This window comes from Saccopteryx bilineata, chromosome 1 (genome assembly GCF_036850765.1).
Source record: "Saccopteryx bilineata isolate mSacBil1 chromosome 1, mSacBil1_pri_phased_curated, whole genome shotgun sequence".
Classification (NCBI taxonomy): domain Eukaryota; kingdom Metazoa; phylum Chordata; class Mammalia; order Chiroptera; family Emballonuridae; genus Saccopteryx; species Saccopteryx bilineata.
This window is the reverse complement of record NC_089490.1, coordinates 182339751-182354464: the sequence shown is the minus strand read 5'-3', so window position 1 is coordinate 182354464 and position 14714 is coordinate 182339751. Positions and strand designations below refer to the sequence as shown.

General features: G+C 46.5%; 1 protein-coding gene across 2 annotated transcripts in view; it reads right to left on the bottom strand.

The window, feature by feature from the left end:
- Window positions 1-14714, bottom strand: part of GATB (glutamyl-tRNA amidotransferase subunit B) — a 67206-nt gene that overhangs the window by 21271 nt on the left and 31221 nt on the right. For both annotated transcript variants that reach the window (XM_066280871.1, XM_066280880.1), the window contains exons 6-9: window positions 10293-10406; window positions 8559-8643; window positions 7818-7862; window positions 5523-5712 (exon numbers count right to left, since the gene is read on the bottom strand). In XM_066280871.1, the coding sequence (XP_066136968.1) occupies window positions 5523-5712; window positions 7818-7862; window positions 8559-8643; window positions 10293-10406 (434 nt within the window). The remainder of the gene's footprint in view (window positions 1-5522; window positions 5713-7817; window positions 7863-8558; window positions 8644-10292; window positions 10407-14714) is intronic.

Genomic DNA, 14714 nt, shown 5'->3' with positions numbered 1-14714 from the left:
AAGCACGCACACCTGAGTTCAACACAGAGGCCCGTTCCCTTCGGGGAGCGTCTCCCCTACAGCTGGCTGAGAGTAACGTGAAGTGAGCTGACATTCTCTGAGCTGCATTAACTCTGAGACACACACACACACACACACACACACACACACACACACACACACACACGCTGAAGGACACTAACTTGGAAGTAAGACCCAGTAGTGTATTGGGGGGGACAAGGGGGTCTATCGTGCCCCAGGCGCCACTCGCAGAGGGGTGCCAAAGTCTCCAAGACAAACAAGAAAAGTGTAGTAGAAGCGTAGTTGGGGGGAGGGGGGCGCCAATAAAGTGTCGAGCCCCAGGCGCCAGTTATGTTCCCTACGCCACTGGTAAGACCTGCCCTCAAATTGTCAAAATCCATGTAATTCAGGTGGTAAAAAGTGACAGCAGAAAGGCATAATTAGACAACAATATCTACAAGAATGGAACACAAAGAGTATGTTGTCAAGAAATCAATTTTGATTGTAATTACATTCCAATGTCCTTAAAAACACTGTTATCCAATGGGCCCAACACAGAAGTGGCCTGTGTCACTCAATAGTAGCCTTCTGTCAACTGTACCCCAAAGGAAACCGTTCTGCAAGCAGGAAATCAGGCTTCAGGACATGAGGCATAGAGCAGCTGGTGGCCCCAAGGGTGGGCACTCGGGACCTTCACTCCTCCCTGCACCCTGCCCCAGTGCGCAGGTCCCCGAGGGGTCACACGGCTCTGAGCCCAGAGGACCCTCATCTCTGAAAGCTCTTTCACTCACATTTGAAAGAACAGTTGGTTGTATAGGAGTCAAGTTAGAAGACACATCTTTTTAGTCAGCTGGACTACAACAAAATATTGGTTCTTTCTCCAGAGGGCAGACCAACTGTGAAAGCATCCAAAGCTGGCAAGCCCTGGATGCGATACTATAAAATGAAGAATAAAATCAATTTCAAAAATTGCATGGAGCTGAAATATGGGAGGTGGCGATGTTGACCGAATGGATTTTCCTTCAGCAGTAGTTGGAGGGTAAGTACTTTGCTCCCCAGTTACTTTGGGCAGTCTGAAACCAGTCAATATGGTTTCAGATGCTTTCTCAAACTATTAGATTCAAGTAGTATGGCCTATAGGATATACAAATATTTACCAAGGGAAATTATTTCACAGGCAATTCATCCAGAAAGAGAACCAGGCCGTTTCAAGCTAACTAGAGACTCAAAGCAAAACTTAGAAAACAATCCATTTAACAATCAACTAGAGTCATGATATCTTTTTTTTTTTTTTGTCTCTTGGAGACATCTTAACTATGTCACAAACAAAGGATTATGATTTTAAATGGGAATAATCCACAGGGAAAACGAAGCTGTTTGAGACTACTACACTTCTTGGGGCTGCGCACAAAGAGACACGTCGCCGCCCCTTCTCCGGCAGCCTCACTGGGCCATGCGGGACTCGTCTTCACACTCGGCTTCGCAGGGCTGTCCTGTGCCTGCAGCGCTCACTCTCTCTGGCGGCTTTTTCTTGGAAGTCTGCTTGGTTCTATTCAGACTCTTTTTTTTAGGATTCACTGAGGATTCTGCTATGTCTGTCATCTCCGGGGTAAGCAAAGCATTCCTTCTCCTTTCAGCTGGGAGGGCACAGCTCCAGCTGCACCTGCAGAGCCCTCCCAGCTCCTAAGTGTCAGCATCAGACCTGGAATCCAGGTGTCTGTGTCTGGGGCGGTGAACACACAGTGCAGTGTACAGGTGAGGTGTCACAGAACTGTACACGTGAAACCTGTATGTTATTAACCAATGCCACCCCAATAAATTCAATTAAAAAATTTAACTCACTGCTCTATACAACTATGCTGTAGAGTTAAAAGCATCATGGAAAAGATAAAAGCTTATATTCGACAACAGCAAAGGGCACATAGTGAGGACAGCAGGCTCTTAAAACAGACTAAATGGGGATGCTGTCCCATCCCTCCTCTGAAAACTTCCATACTGCGGAGACTGCAGGCCTTTGCCTAGTGACTTCACACACCGCCAGCCCCCCTGTGAGCTCATGTCCCTTCCTTACATGCGACGAGCTGCATGACACGATGCAAAATGACCCCACGACACCCACAGCCCCACACACTTGGCCCTCCGTGCAGACCCATCTCCATGATTCAGGGAGGACCTGAGGCGCATCCTGAGGCAGAAAGCATAAGAAACAAAGCTGCAGAAGAGAGCTCACATTTCTTTCCTAACTTAAGTTTTCTTCTACTTAGAAAATAGACATAATTTTTGCTTTTCCTCGGAGTGACTGATTTTCACTAAATTTAGCGAACGGCACTTTCTGTTTGTTTGTAAGGCAGTCCCAACCAAGAGGAGTGCGTGGAAGTTTCGAGAGAACTGCTGTTTGATGACTGTGCTTCATTCAGAAAGTGTCAGTGGGACTGATAAAGCGTTAGTGTGAACAAGAGTGAAAATTCTATTTTCTCTATTAAGTGAACCAAAACAAGAACCTGAGCCACGATCCCTCGATCCCTAATTGGCATTGTAGCACCCTGTACGTGCAGGCAGGCGCTGGGGTCACACACGAAGAGCCTGGGCCCTGAGTTCAGCAGAGGGCGACCCTGACTCCCCCACAGGCCTGGGAAAGTGACTTAACCCCTTATGCTCAACCATAGAGGGGCCATTTCCTCGCTTGTAAAATAGGTGGAACCACGTGCACCTAGAGGCCTGCTGCAGGACTGATTAACAGGTGGGCCGCTGTAAACTGCAAAGCCAGCTGTAATGAATGGCCTTCTTTATGCACTGCTCAGGCAAATGGCTGCAATTGGCTTGTATTCGCTGAGTCAGGAAATGCAGAGTTTCAGAAGAGATTCTCCAAAGAACATCACCCTGGGATTGTTTGCTAAGAAAAATGCACATGCATATAATCTCGATCATCCTAATAATTACTCTTGGATGTACTGACTCAGAGAAGGGCTTGCTGTGCTATTCGAATTCTCCCGTTTTCTAATACCTGAATCTATCTCAGCTTCCACATTTCTGTCCTTTAGTCCTTACCCCTGAGGTCAGAAATCAAGGCTATTTGACATAAGATCGGAAAGCAAGGTTAGCTAACGAGAGTGAAGGCCCTGGAGGAGCAAGATACTTTTTAGGTGGCTGGAGGAAGATAACAGTGAGACAGGTTCTGTTGGAGGAAATACCAGGAGGCCTTACGAGAGAAACGATATGGATCTGATCCAATGCCTTAATGAAACCAATTCAGAAAACGAGGCATGGAGTTGTGATTTGCATCTGGTCCTGGTACATGGCATGGCTGAGTCGGCCATCTCGGTCTTCTCAGCCAGAGTTCAGTAACACGGGCGTCGCCCCATGACTTGCTGGTTGTCAAAAGGGTGGTTTACGTGTGTGACCTTTGGAAACTTTTGTCAGGATGCTTTTGTCAGGAACTCTATTTTTCCTGGGACTTGCATGAGTGTTTTTCTAGTATCCCTCGTATTGGCTCATCCGTCCTCCACTCACTGAACAAATTTTCACTGTGTACCTACTATGTGCCAGACGTCATGGTGGATGCTGGGACAGAATATTAGAGTTCCATACATAGTGAAGATCACAATAAATGATTCAGTGGTTACCACACAGTAAATGACAAGATAAACTGAAGACTAGAGTTAACTTCTGAAGTTATTGTTGGTCAGTAAGGCATGTGTACAGGAGCGGGTCTGTGCTTAATGCTTCACTTAGTCAGCAGGCAGAGGCACGGGGCTGGAGCCGAGGCCGCGAGCACACCGCTGCCCCTACTTATCTAATGCACACTCCTGGGCGCTCTAAATTGGAGGATGTTCATTAGATCTGTGCGTCGGCCCTTCGGTAGTCCTCACAGAGAAGCAGCCACGTCTCAGAGGAGATCAGGGAGGCCCTTTCACTTCCCACATGAAGAAAGCAGATGCACAACAGATTTTAACAGTCTACTTAGTGGATTCTTCTTGGAAATCAGTCTGGGCAAAAAAAAAAGCCAAGAGGCCTGGGTCCATCACTCACTGCCTGCGAAGGGGCCTCTGTGCACCGGGCAGAATGCCGAGCAGAGAGGTGACTAGCGCCTGCAGGCTGAGCGGCCTGGGTCCTAGTCCTCCCACCCCTCTGGAATTTGGTAAACATGCCAGAAGATGCCAGACCTGAATTTAACATTTAGTTTTCATTCTGAAACTTATTTCGAGAGGGTTGAAATTCAAGGGATCACGATGATGGGAAAGATGCATTAAGACTAAAACTCAGTTTTGTTAAATCAGCCCAGGAAACATGCAGGTGAAAGGTGTCCTGTCTGAGATGCAGACTGACAGGTTCACACGGTCAGAGGTGGGCTGTAAGCTCTGCTGCTGTACTCGTCTGTGCTGAGTCACAGAGAGGGAGAGGACACAGCCGTCCTTGCCTTTAAGGCGCTGAGCAAGACACACCGATGGATGATTAACATACAGTGATGTAGGTGCACAGAAGTAGGCACCAGCAGCCTACAGGAGAAAGTGATCAACTCTGCCCAAAATACAAAAAAATAAGGGATCGTGCCTAATCATGACTTGTAGCAAAAAAGGACTGTTGGCGTGAGACGCTGGATAATTGTCACACTAACTGATTTATGTGATATAGATGATAAACAGAAAAATCATTTATTCAACAAACATTCAACTGTATACCTTGTACCAGAAACAGTGGGATTGCTGTTACTTAACTGTATACATTTACATAGAAATACGTGTATGGTAACGTCCCCAGATATTTATTATTGGTCAATTAAAATGCATAAATCCAGTTTCCATAGATTCTGCTGCTCCAAAAGACGAGTGTAGCAAACATCTAGTCGCTAAAAGATGCAGCAGCAAACTGTTCCCCTTCCTCCCCAACAGACAAGTAGACAACTGTGACAAAACGGTACACTCACGGGTGCCGTGTCACTTTAATGTTGCCATGACAAAAAAGACTGCAAAGCCCCAAGCAGCTTCGAAAAGGCCGGGAAAATCCCTACGCAGATCTCAATGGTGTCTGATTCTCTAACGTCTCCTTTGACACATCCTCAAGCTTCAAAGCACCAATAATTCTAGTGAGAGTTTTCGGCATTTCATGTGGAATAAATGTTTCCTTCTACAATTGGTAAAACAACTGGCTGGCTTTGGAGAACCCAACTTCCTGCAGACCAGGCCAGGGTTCAACTATGCTAGAAACCCTATTATGTGGATTTTCTTCTGTCCTCTGGATGAGGGAAAGACAGTCATCCATAACATGTGGTGCTCTCTGACAGCCTCCACGGCGGCCATGACTGGCTGCTCGTGTTGACACAGAAGAGATAAGCCACGAGGTCCTGTTTCTGGTTTTATCAGGCACACTTACCACTAAGGGCACCAAGCGAAGGTCACCACGCCCTGTTCTGCTCAGAAACACATAGCATATACCCGGGCAATCTGCCGGCTCTGCTCAGCCCACCGCACAGCGCTGCCCTGGCCACTGAGCCGGGTTTGTCGGAGCCTCTGATCGATACCTACCAGTAAGGTGATACTGTGCTCCAGCAGCATCCCATATTCCTGGACGAGCTTCTTCCGGGTCACACTGGGGAGCTCGGGGAGCTGCTCGCGGATCTGGTCGATATTGATCACTTGCTGCGGGTCTGCGCCAGCAGGCAGAGATGCCGAGTCGTAGAGCAGCAGGGGGGGCAGGTTGGGCTCAGGAATAAACCTAGGCAGAAAGGAGACAGGGCCTGACTCTGAGGTATTGGGTTTTAGTAAGAAAAAAACCCTATCATCAATAGGAAAGTGTCTATGTATAGAGCCCATGTTACTTGCAAATGTTTTCTGATATCTTACAATATCAACACTGGCCCCTTATCTCCTAGGAACTAGTCTTTGCACACATGTAAAAGTGCAGCTAAAACACCAGCCCTGCTGCTCTCCACGCTTAGTGATGAGCAAAAGACACAACACAGGATTCATGCCACGCTGTGACGTGTAATTGTGGGTCAAGTATATATTCATGAAGACATATGACCAAATGAACACAACTTACTTATTAGGGAGAAAGAGGACTCCCCCCCATTTTTAAATTTCCACTATTTTTGCCTGACCTGTGGTGGTGCAGTGGATAAAGTGTCGGCCTGGAATGCTGAGGTTGCTGGTTTGAATACCCGGGTTTGCCCGGTGAAGGCACATATGACAAACAATTGATGAACAACATAAGTGAAGCAACTATGAGTTAATACTTCTCGCTCCACACCCCGTTCTCTCTAAAAATCAATAAAATCTTTAAGAGTAAATACATAAATAAATTTCCACTAATTTAAACAGTATTTGTGTAATAAATAAGAAGTCAAAGAATAAGAAAACATTTTCTTGAGAAGTAGGAGAAATTAATGGATTTTGCCTAAACAAAATATAGACGCAAGAGGGGTAAGTACAGATAGGGCTTTTTAGGGCAGTGAAACTATTCTGCAGGACACAGGTGGATATATGTCATTATACATTTGTCAAAACCCACAGAGTGTCCAACATAAAGAGTGAGCTCTAATGTAAACATGTTTTAGTTAATAAGGTATCAATTTTGGTTCCTCAGTTGTAACAGATGTGCCAGCTACACACGGCAGCAGGATGTTATTAGGGGAAACTGTGGGGGAGGGAAAGTACATGGTATTTGGTACATACCAAGGAACATAGAGGAACTCTGTAATTCCCACTCAATTCCGCTATAAACCTAAAACTGCTTGAAAAAAGTCATTTTTTTAAATGTGAAAGCTGTACCACTGCATGTAACCCTATGAAACAAAGATGTCCTTCCCTGTTTCATTCCAGCGCCCGCCGTCTTCTCTCTGCTCACACTCAAAGGGCTTACTAAGAGCGGCTGATGAGGTAACAGGTGAGAAGGGCCCCCCCCCACCTTGATGCACAGTGTGGTATGGATCAGCCTGACTCACGAAGGTAAGACAGGAACCCGTACGCTAACCTGAGGGACTGAGCTGACGCTGCTGGGTAAGCTGTCTGCTCCAGACTCAGTAAGGAAGCAGCAGAAAGAGCAGGGGCAACACTGGAGGTCAGCAGTGCTTGGGAAGAACATTCTGAAGCTACAAGGTCACAGTCACTAAAACTGTCTCGACTTGGACTGACAGACACTATGAGGAGTCCTCGGGGTGTTCACGCTAAAAAGGTTTTATTCTCTCCCGCATCACGATGCCACACGTGCTCCTCATGGACCACAGGGGCCACACTCACATGCCCCTGCACGTCACAAAGCAAAGGTGGGCGGAACTCAACAACCTCGATGTGCAAAACTCCAATCACAGCAATCTGCTAGACTCGATGGGGAAAAATGGGAGGTCCAATTTTAAGGCCATCCTTATTATTGGATTTACTTCTGAATCTCATATTAAGTCCAATTTATTTAATTTATTGATTAAATACTATCACCTGAGATTCGAAGGGAACTGCCAGGAATCTTTTTCTCATTTCTTCTCACGAAACCTCAGTGCCTTACTGACTTCGTTGCTGACAGCAGGGATGAGGACAGGCCAGGCGCCATCCTCTCAGCTCAGTGATAAGGACTCTCACCCAGAGGTGAGGGGCAAGCGTCTTCCAACAGCTGAATCCCTTCTAATAAGGCGCTACAAGGCTCACTGATTAAGAATATATTCTTTCCCTCACGATACACTAACAGGAAGTCGAGATTTCCATCATTCAACAACAATGGCAAAAAGTGACCCTAGAAACTATCCAGGATCATCAGGTTGATCTGCAAGCGGGTGTAACATGTGCCCCTAACCCAAATACAGAATGTGCGACAGGAGGAGCAGTCACCTGTAGTCTTGTTTTCCCTCTTTGTCTCTCATCGGCACGGTGCACCTAGGACAGTGAAGGGAGATGTTAAACAGGCACTGCGTGCTGTGCTGGCTGCCACCCGTGCAGAGGGGGCAGTCCCCGCCAATAAGGGACAGACACAGGCAAATTCGAGTGCTTCAGCCTTCCTTGGGAGACACTTCATGACTATAGTAAAAATATTAAAAAAAAAAAAAAAACTGTTTAGAAAGCTGATTAAAAAAAAGTTGCTTTAGTGCTTCCAGCTTTTCACCAGCTCTAAGTCTAGGATTTTGAGCTTTGTTTAGTCTTCTGCTAAAAGTATAAAATCTTCAAAATTTCTGAGTTAGAAAATTAAAGTCAACGTTATTTAAACAAACAAACAAAAAAGGCACCTCTACAGCCAGCTCTAAACTTCCTTCTACCTACAGCTTAAATTTTAGAGCGTCTGTACTATTGAATTTAAGGAAAGAAAAATTCTTGCTGCAAAGCAGGTGATCAGGAAGCCGGGGAAGGCCGGGACCAAAGGCTGAGCACTCGGCAACAAGTCTGGTTTGGTTTAACCCCTGACCCAGCCCTACAGGCTACATTAGAATGCTTTGGGGTACAGTGTCCTCCGGTTTTTAGGAGGAAACTGAAGTTTGGAGAAGCTGAGCACCTTCTGCTGAGAAACTTGTCTGGTCTGTGGCGAGCCAGATGGGGCCCCACCCAAATGTACCCAAACACCTGTCAATGCAGACTCACCCCAGCTTGTAATCAAAGGAGCGAGTTTCATTCACAATTTCACCTCCATTCTCAAGTTCATTGATTTGCCTCTGAATTTCATAGTCTAAGAAAAATACAGTAATTTAGTATCACGTTTTTGATTCCTTTCCTCTAGCCAAGCAATATTTAAAAACCTTTTTAAATCTTTAACTCAAAAATAATAGTCAAGAGAGTCATTTACAATAATTCTATCTCCTTATCCAGTTTCTCTCTGTGTGGCTTCAGATATGTGCATTCAACCACAGTCTGAAAAGATTAAATTTCCCCAGCCACAGACAATGTGTGCTCTTGACATCGAACCACCGATGTTAACATGGCTCAGTGATCCAAGATCACCCAGAGCAGACGATCTCCCTTCTGACAGTATTTTCAGAAAGTCAACAATAGCCTAACACTACATCTCAGAGCTTACGCCATTCACCTCCCTTCCTCTCCACACCTTGGTGTTGTACTATCTCAATTCATCACGAGTCAGGGTTGAGTACAGTACTATGAGACATTCTAAGAGAGACAGACACCACATCCACATAACTTTTATCACAGTATATTGTTATGATTGTTCTATTTCATGATTAGTTATTGTTAATCTCTTACTGCGCCTAATTTATAAATTAAAATTTTTTTTTGTATTTTTCCGAAGCTGGAAACGGGAGGCAGTCAGACAGACACCCGCATGCGCCCAACCGGGATCCACCCGGCATGCCCACCAGGGGGCGATGCTCTGCCCATCTGGGGCTGTTGCAATCAGAGCCATTCTAGCGCCTGAGGCAGAGGCCACAGAGCCATCCTCAGCGCCCGGGCCAACTTTGCTCCAGTGGAGCCTTGGCTGCAGGAGGGGAAGAGAGAGACAGAGAGAAAGGAGAGGGGGAGGGGTGGAGAAGCAGATGGGCGCTTCTCCTGTGTGCCTGGCCGGGAATCGAACCTGGGACTCCTGCACACCAGGCCAACACTCTACCACTGAGCCAACCGGCCAGGGCTATAAATTAAATTTGATCACAGGTATGTACAGAAACAGATATAGTACCCACATAGAGTTTGGCTTTATCCACAATTGCAAGGATCCATGGGAAAGTCTTGGACTATATCCCCTGTGGATGGGGCACTACTTACTGTACACTATATCCCTTGTGGGTACAGGGGGTTACCTACTGTACATTATATCCCCTGTGGATAAGGGGGGTGACTATTGTACACCATATTTTCTTCTTGTTGCCATCATAGAATAATGGTGCTTCAAAGGATCTTTTAGGAAACTCACACTCCCTCTCTTTTTGATAAAACTAGGGTTCAAAGAGATTAAATGACCTAGTCGTGATGACAGAACTTGGCAGAAGGGTTGGGACCACTATCTAGGCTGAGTGACTCCAGGTCTGGGATTGTTGCCTATATAGTTCTTATCCTGGAATCCCATAATGCCACACGAGAATGTGCAGGCTTAGCAAGCAAATGAAGAAATACCACATGGGTAGGGAAGCCCAGCAGATACCCAGCACCAAGGCTCCATGTAAGTGAGGTCATCTCAGACCCTTTGTTTCTGCTGAGTGGCCAGTTTCCACAGCCACATGAATGAGCTGAGGACCAGCAGAAAAACCACCTACCCCACAGAACTGCAAACACCTAAATGGTTAATGTTCAAGTCACTAGGTCTGGGGTGGCTTGTTAGTGCTAGATAACGGACACAGAAGAACATCAGGAGTAATGGCTGACACTCACCTATTGCTCTGGCCAAGAACCGGGCACTGTTGAGATTCTTCACTTCAGTGCGAACGCCCAAAGGCTCTCCAGGGTGATGCACAGATATATTGGCGTCCACCCTCAACTGGCCCTCTGAAAGGAGAGAAGAAAGAGAATTCTTCAGAAATTCTCTGAGGCACCATGATCTTTTAAAGGCAAGAGTGTCCAGGCAGCAACATCTAACTCTACTTGCTGTTCAGTCACAGCAGCTGCACTGTAGAGAGGGCACGGTTGGTGCTCAAGTACATGGCTGGTACTTTTTGTCCAATTAAGAGAATTCTGGTCCTGAAGCATCTGAAGTGTGTGTGCATGCACCTGCATTTATGTGCATTTGTGCACATGCAGAAAAGAGGAGAAATTCTGGATAAACCAGCTGGGGAAATCTCATTTCTTTTGTGCCAAACAGGAAAAAGAATACTGTTAAAATGGAGATTTACTCAGCAGCTTTCTTCTCAAGTTTTGTTTTGTTTTGTTTTCAAAGTGTTAGCACTGGGCTATCGGGAAGGCCGCAGAAATGACTATCTGATAACCCTATACGGCTCTCCAATGGAATGTAGATTTCCCACAGTGATTCCAGAAGATCTATAAGAGAGTCCTTGAGAATTGACAGCTCAAGGGCAAGAGCCATAAACTTGAGCATCTTTCCTCCTCTCGGTGCGGTAATGACCCCTGCCTTCCACAAACATGGCCCCGAGAACTTCCTGATTGCTGTGAGTACCTGCTGCAGCCCACAGAGCCCTGGTGAAGGAGCAAGGCTGTGGTGGGACTCGGAGGGAGCACCACTGGCCTGGGAGGACCCTTTCTGACCCTGAAGGTCCCTTCAGGTTCAGAACAACACCCCCTAAGGGAGCAGGTGGTACGTGGAGAGGACTCAGGGGCTCTTATGGAGGACAGGGAGGCACAATCCCAAGACAAATAGGGAGGTGAAGAAACACTCAGCTTTTATACCATACAAAGTAAGGCTCAGATTCTCTGTTTTCCAATTTCATTTACAGTATTTAAATTAGGACAGGATAAGAAGACAAAATGCTGGATTTGTATTTTCCTAGGCAGGTATTTAAACTGAAAAATAAAGTAGTCTGATAGTCTGAATATAGAAATTCATCTTCTTATATTCCACAGCAAATGCATATTAAAATAATAAAATGGTAAAAATAAATCCCATGCCAAGAAAGGAGCCTGGGCACTGGTCCCTGCCATTCCCCCGCTGCTGAACTGAGGGGCCGGCTCCAGGCTCGAGACAGTGCAGGCTGCTGCTTGCCCGGCTCCCCACTCAGCCCCACGGGAAGGGAAGGGCTCACCCTCTGTGAATGCAGCCCCACGCGGCTGACAGTCAGGGAGAAGGGGCCTTTCAGCTAGGAAATCACGTCTTTAGCTGACATCTCAACACTTTTACAAACCCTATAGCCCCATTTGGACAATTTGCGCTTACTCGAATCTCAAACAGTTCCAGCTATTCCTGACATCAACAGACTCTTGGTCTTGGAACACTGAAGTCATCTTCTGCTTCTGTTTACTTTGTCCTTTGTATCCAAACAGACAACTAGATCTTATCAGCTCTTCCCTCCAACTATCGCTCATACTTTCACTTCCTCTCCATAGACACTGCTGCCACCCTCGCCCGACTACTCAGAACTTCAAGCCCAGACCAGAGATTCTTGACTTTTACCACAGCAACCCCTCCTTGTCCAGTCACCCACAATGCGGCTCTGACTTCCACCCTGCCGCAATGTCATTCTCAGCATTCCTGCTTGCTCAAGAACAAGGCCAGCTCCTAGTGGATCATCTCCTGTCCTCTGCATAGTATTTAAGAGCCCTCATCTGGACCTGGTTGGCATGACCCATGTTTCTACGCATTCCAGGAGAAAGCTCTCCGCCAACCAGTGGAGCCATCTCCATACACGCCCCCGCTGGCTCCCACGTGATCTCTCCATCAGCGCTCCTGTCTCTTCTTTAACCTCTGCTCATTCTTCAGGGTTCCAATTAAGTGTGATCACCTTCTCCTCCTAAAAACGCTTATCAATAAGCTGGCCTCCACTGCTGGCTCTCTGAATTATTAGAATATACACAAGCAGCCTGACCAGGTAGTTGCGCAGTGGATAGAACGTCACACTGGGAGGCGGAGGACCCAGGTTCGAGATCTCGAGGTCGCCAGCTTGAGTGCATGCTCATCTGGTTTGAGCAAAGCTCACCAGCTTGGACCCAAGGTCGCTGGCTAGGGCAAGGAGTTACTCGGTCTGCTGAAGGCCCACGGTCAAGGCACATATGAGAGAGCAATCAATGAACAACTAAGGTGTCACAACAAAAAACTGATGATTGATGCTTCTCATCTCACTCCATTCCTGTCTGTCTGTCCCTATCTATCCCCCCCTTTCTGTCTCTGAAGAAAAACAAACAAATAAAAAGAATATACACAAGCAGTACCACAGAATTTAGCACATATCTACAGTCTATTCTGAATCAATCTTATCTTGACGACCAGAATGGCAGGCCTATGCAAAATGGGCCCGGATTTTAAATTCCCACCTGTCTTGCCTTCCCAAGGACATCACTCACTCAGCCATCTCCTGTGTCAACACCAGTCATTCCTCTCCCGTCCTCAGCACAACTTCTGATATATACATATGCAATAGTATTTCTCATGAAAAACACAGAAAATGAACCCCTTGGATCTCTCTCCATCGTTCATCTATCATTTCTTCACTTCCCTCTTCAGCAAATCCCAGCAAACAAGTTTTGTTTGGTGCACATACTATCTCCATGATGTCACCTTCCACGTACTTCTAAACCCACTTCAGTTCGGGAAATGCCTTGTCAAAGTTACCGACAACCTCCCACTGCCAAATCCAATGGACAAAGGACACATTCCATTGTCACCTACGGGATACTTCAGCAGCATGTGATATACCAACTAATCCTTCCTTCCTGAAATATCCTCCTCTCAGCTCCCATGACTTGATGCTCTTGTTTCCCTCCCACCTCCCCAAAACACTCCATTTCCATTTCCTTCGCTGGTGCTTTCTTTCCCATCCTAACTCAGGACTGTCGTCTCTACATACACTCTCACTGTGGGGGTGTGTAGACTAAATACCATCTACTGCTGCTGACTCCCAAACTCATCTATCAGCCCAGACCTCTACTCCGACCTCCACACTGACCTCCAGTGTCTGCTTGACACCTCCACTTGGAGGTCTCATGGGTATTTCAATTTCTAAAACTAAATCCTGATTTGCCCCCTACCCCACCAAGCCATTTCTATCCTCACCTTTGCAATCTCAATAAATAGCACCGCCACCTAGTTCCTCAGCCTTCCTTAAAGGCATCTTTGGTTGCTTCCTGCCCGTCTTCCATACCAGCCTGTTAACAAATCCTGTTATTTTGAAAAACCATTTTGAATCTACCCATCTTGATCTTTCCATCTTCACTGATGCCAGCCCCGCCCACAAAAGCCTCATCTATTACAAAAGCTTCTTAACTGGTCTCCTTGCTTCCTCTTACCCTTCTGAAATCCACTTTCTACAAGGCAGCCAGACTCGTTTTTCTAAATCATTACCCAGACTGCGTCATTCCATGCTTACAAGCCCTTCAGTGGCTTCGCACTGCATTTGGAATAAAGCCCACTCTTGCCATTACTGGTCATCTGCCCCGGCCCACTTTTCCAGTCCTACTTGACGCCCCATGCTCCTGCTCCCTCCGCTTTCCCTGTGCTAACTCTGAGCATACCCTAAGCGTTGTTCTCACACAGGGACTCTGCCTTAACTTCTCCCTGGAATGCTCAACCCCCGGCTCTAGCCTGGGCGGGTCTGCAGCTGTTCTTCAGCTCTCAAATAAACGCCGCCTCCTCTGAGAGGCCCTCACCTCCCAACGTTATTCTTTATCACAGCACCCTATTTATGTCCTTAATGCACTTGTCACTGTATTTGTTTTGTTTGTCAATGAATTTTCCTCCCTCGTGAATATAAGCTGAGCAGCGTGAATACGGCAGGAACAATCCCCCTTTCACTGCTGTGTGCAGAACCCAAAGCTGGGCCTGGCACATGGTGATTGTTCAATAAATGAATACCTTGCTGAACAAGCCAGAACTCTGGTATTTTCCTGAGCAATGAGTAAGCAGGCTGGTGGCTGTCTCACAGTGGGTTCCTGGTAAATTCTAAAGTTCTGTCTGCGTAGGACTAATCTGCAGCTTGAATCATCTGAAAGGACCATTCAGCTCAAAGGAAAACTTCCAAGGTAAGCTGAGCTCCACTCAACCAAACCTCTATACCCGAGAGACAACTTCGCTGGAACTCTGGGAACCCTGTATAGGACCTCACTTGCTTTTAAGAACGAAACCATCTTCCATAATTAGAACTCTAATTTGGAAATGGAATAAAAGCATGAATTGTAGCCTCTCCCGGAGAA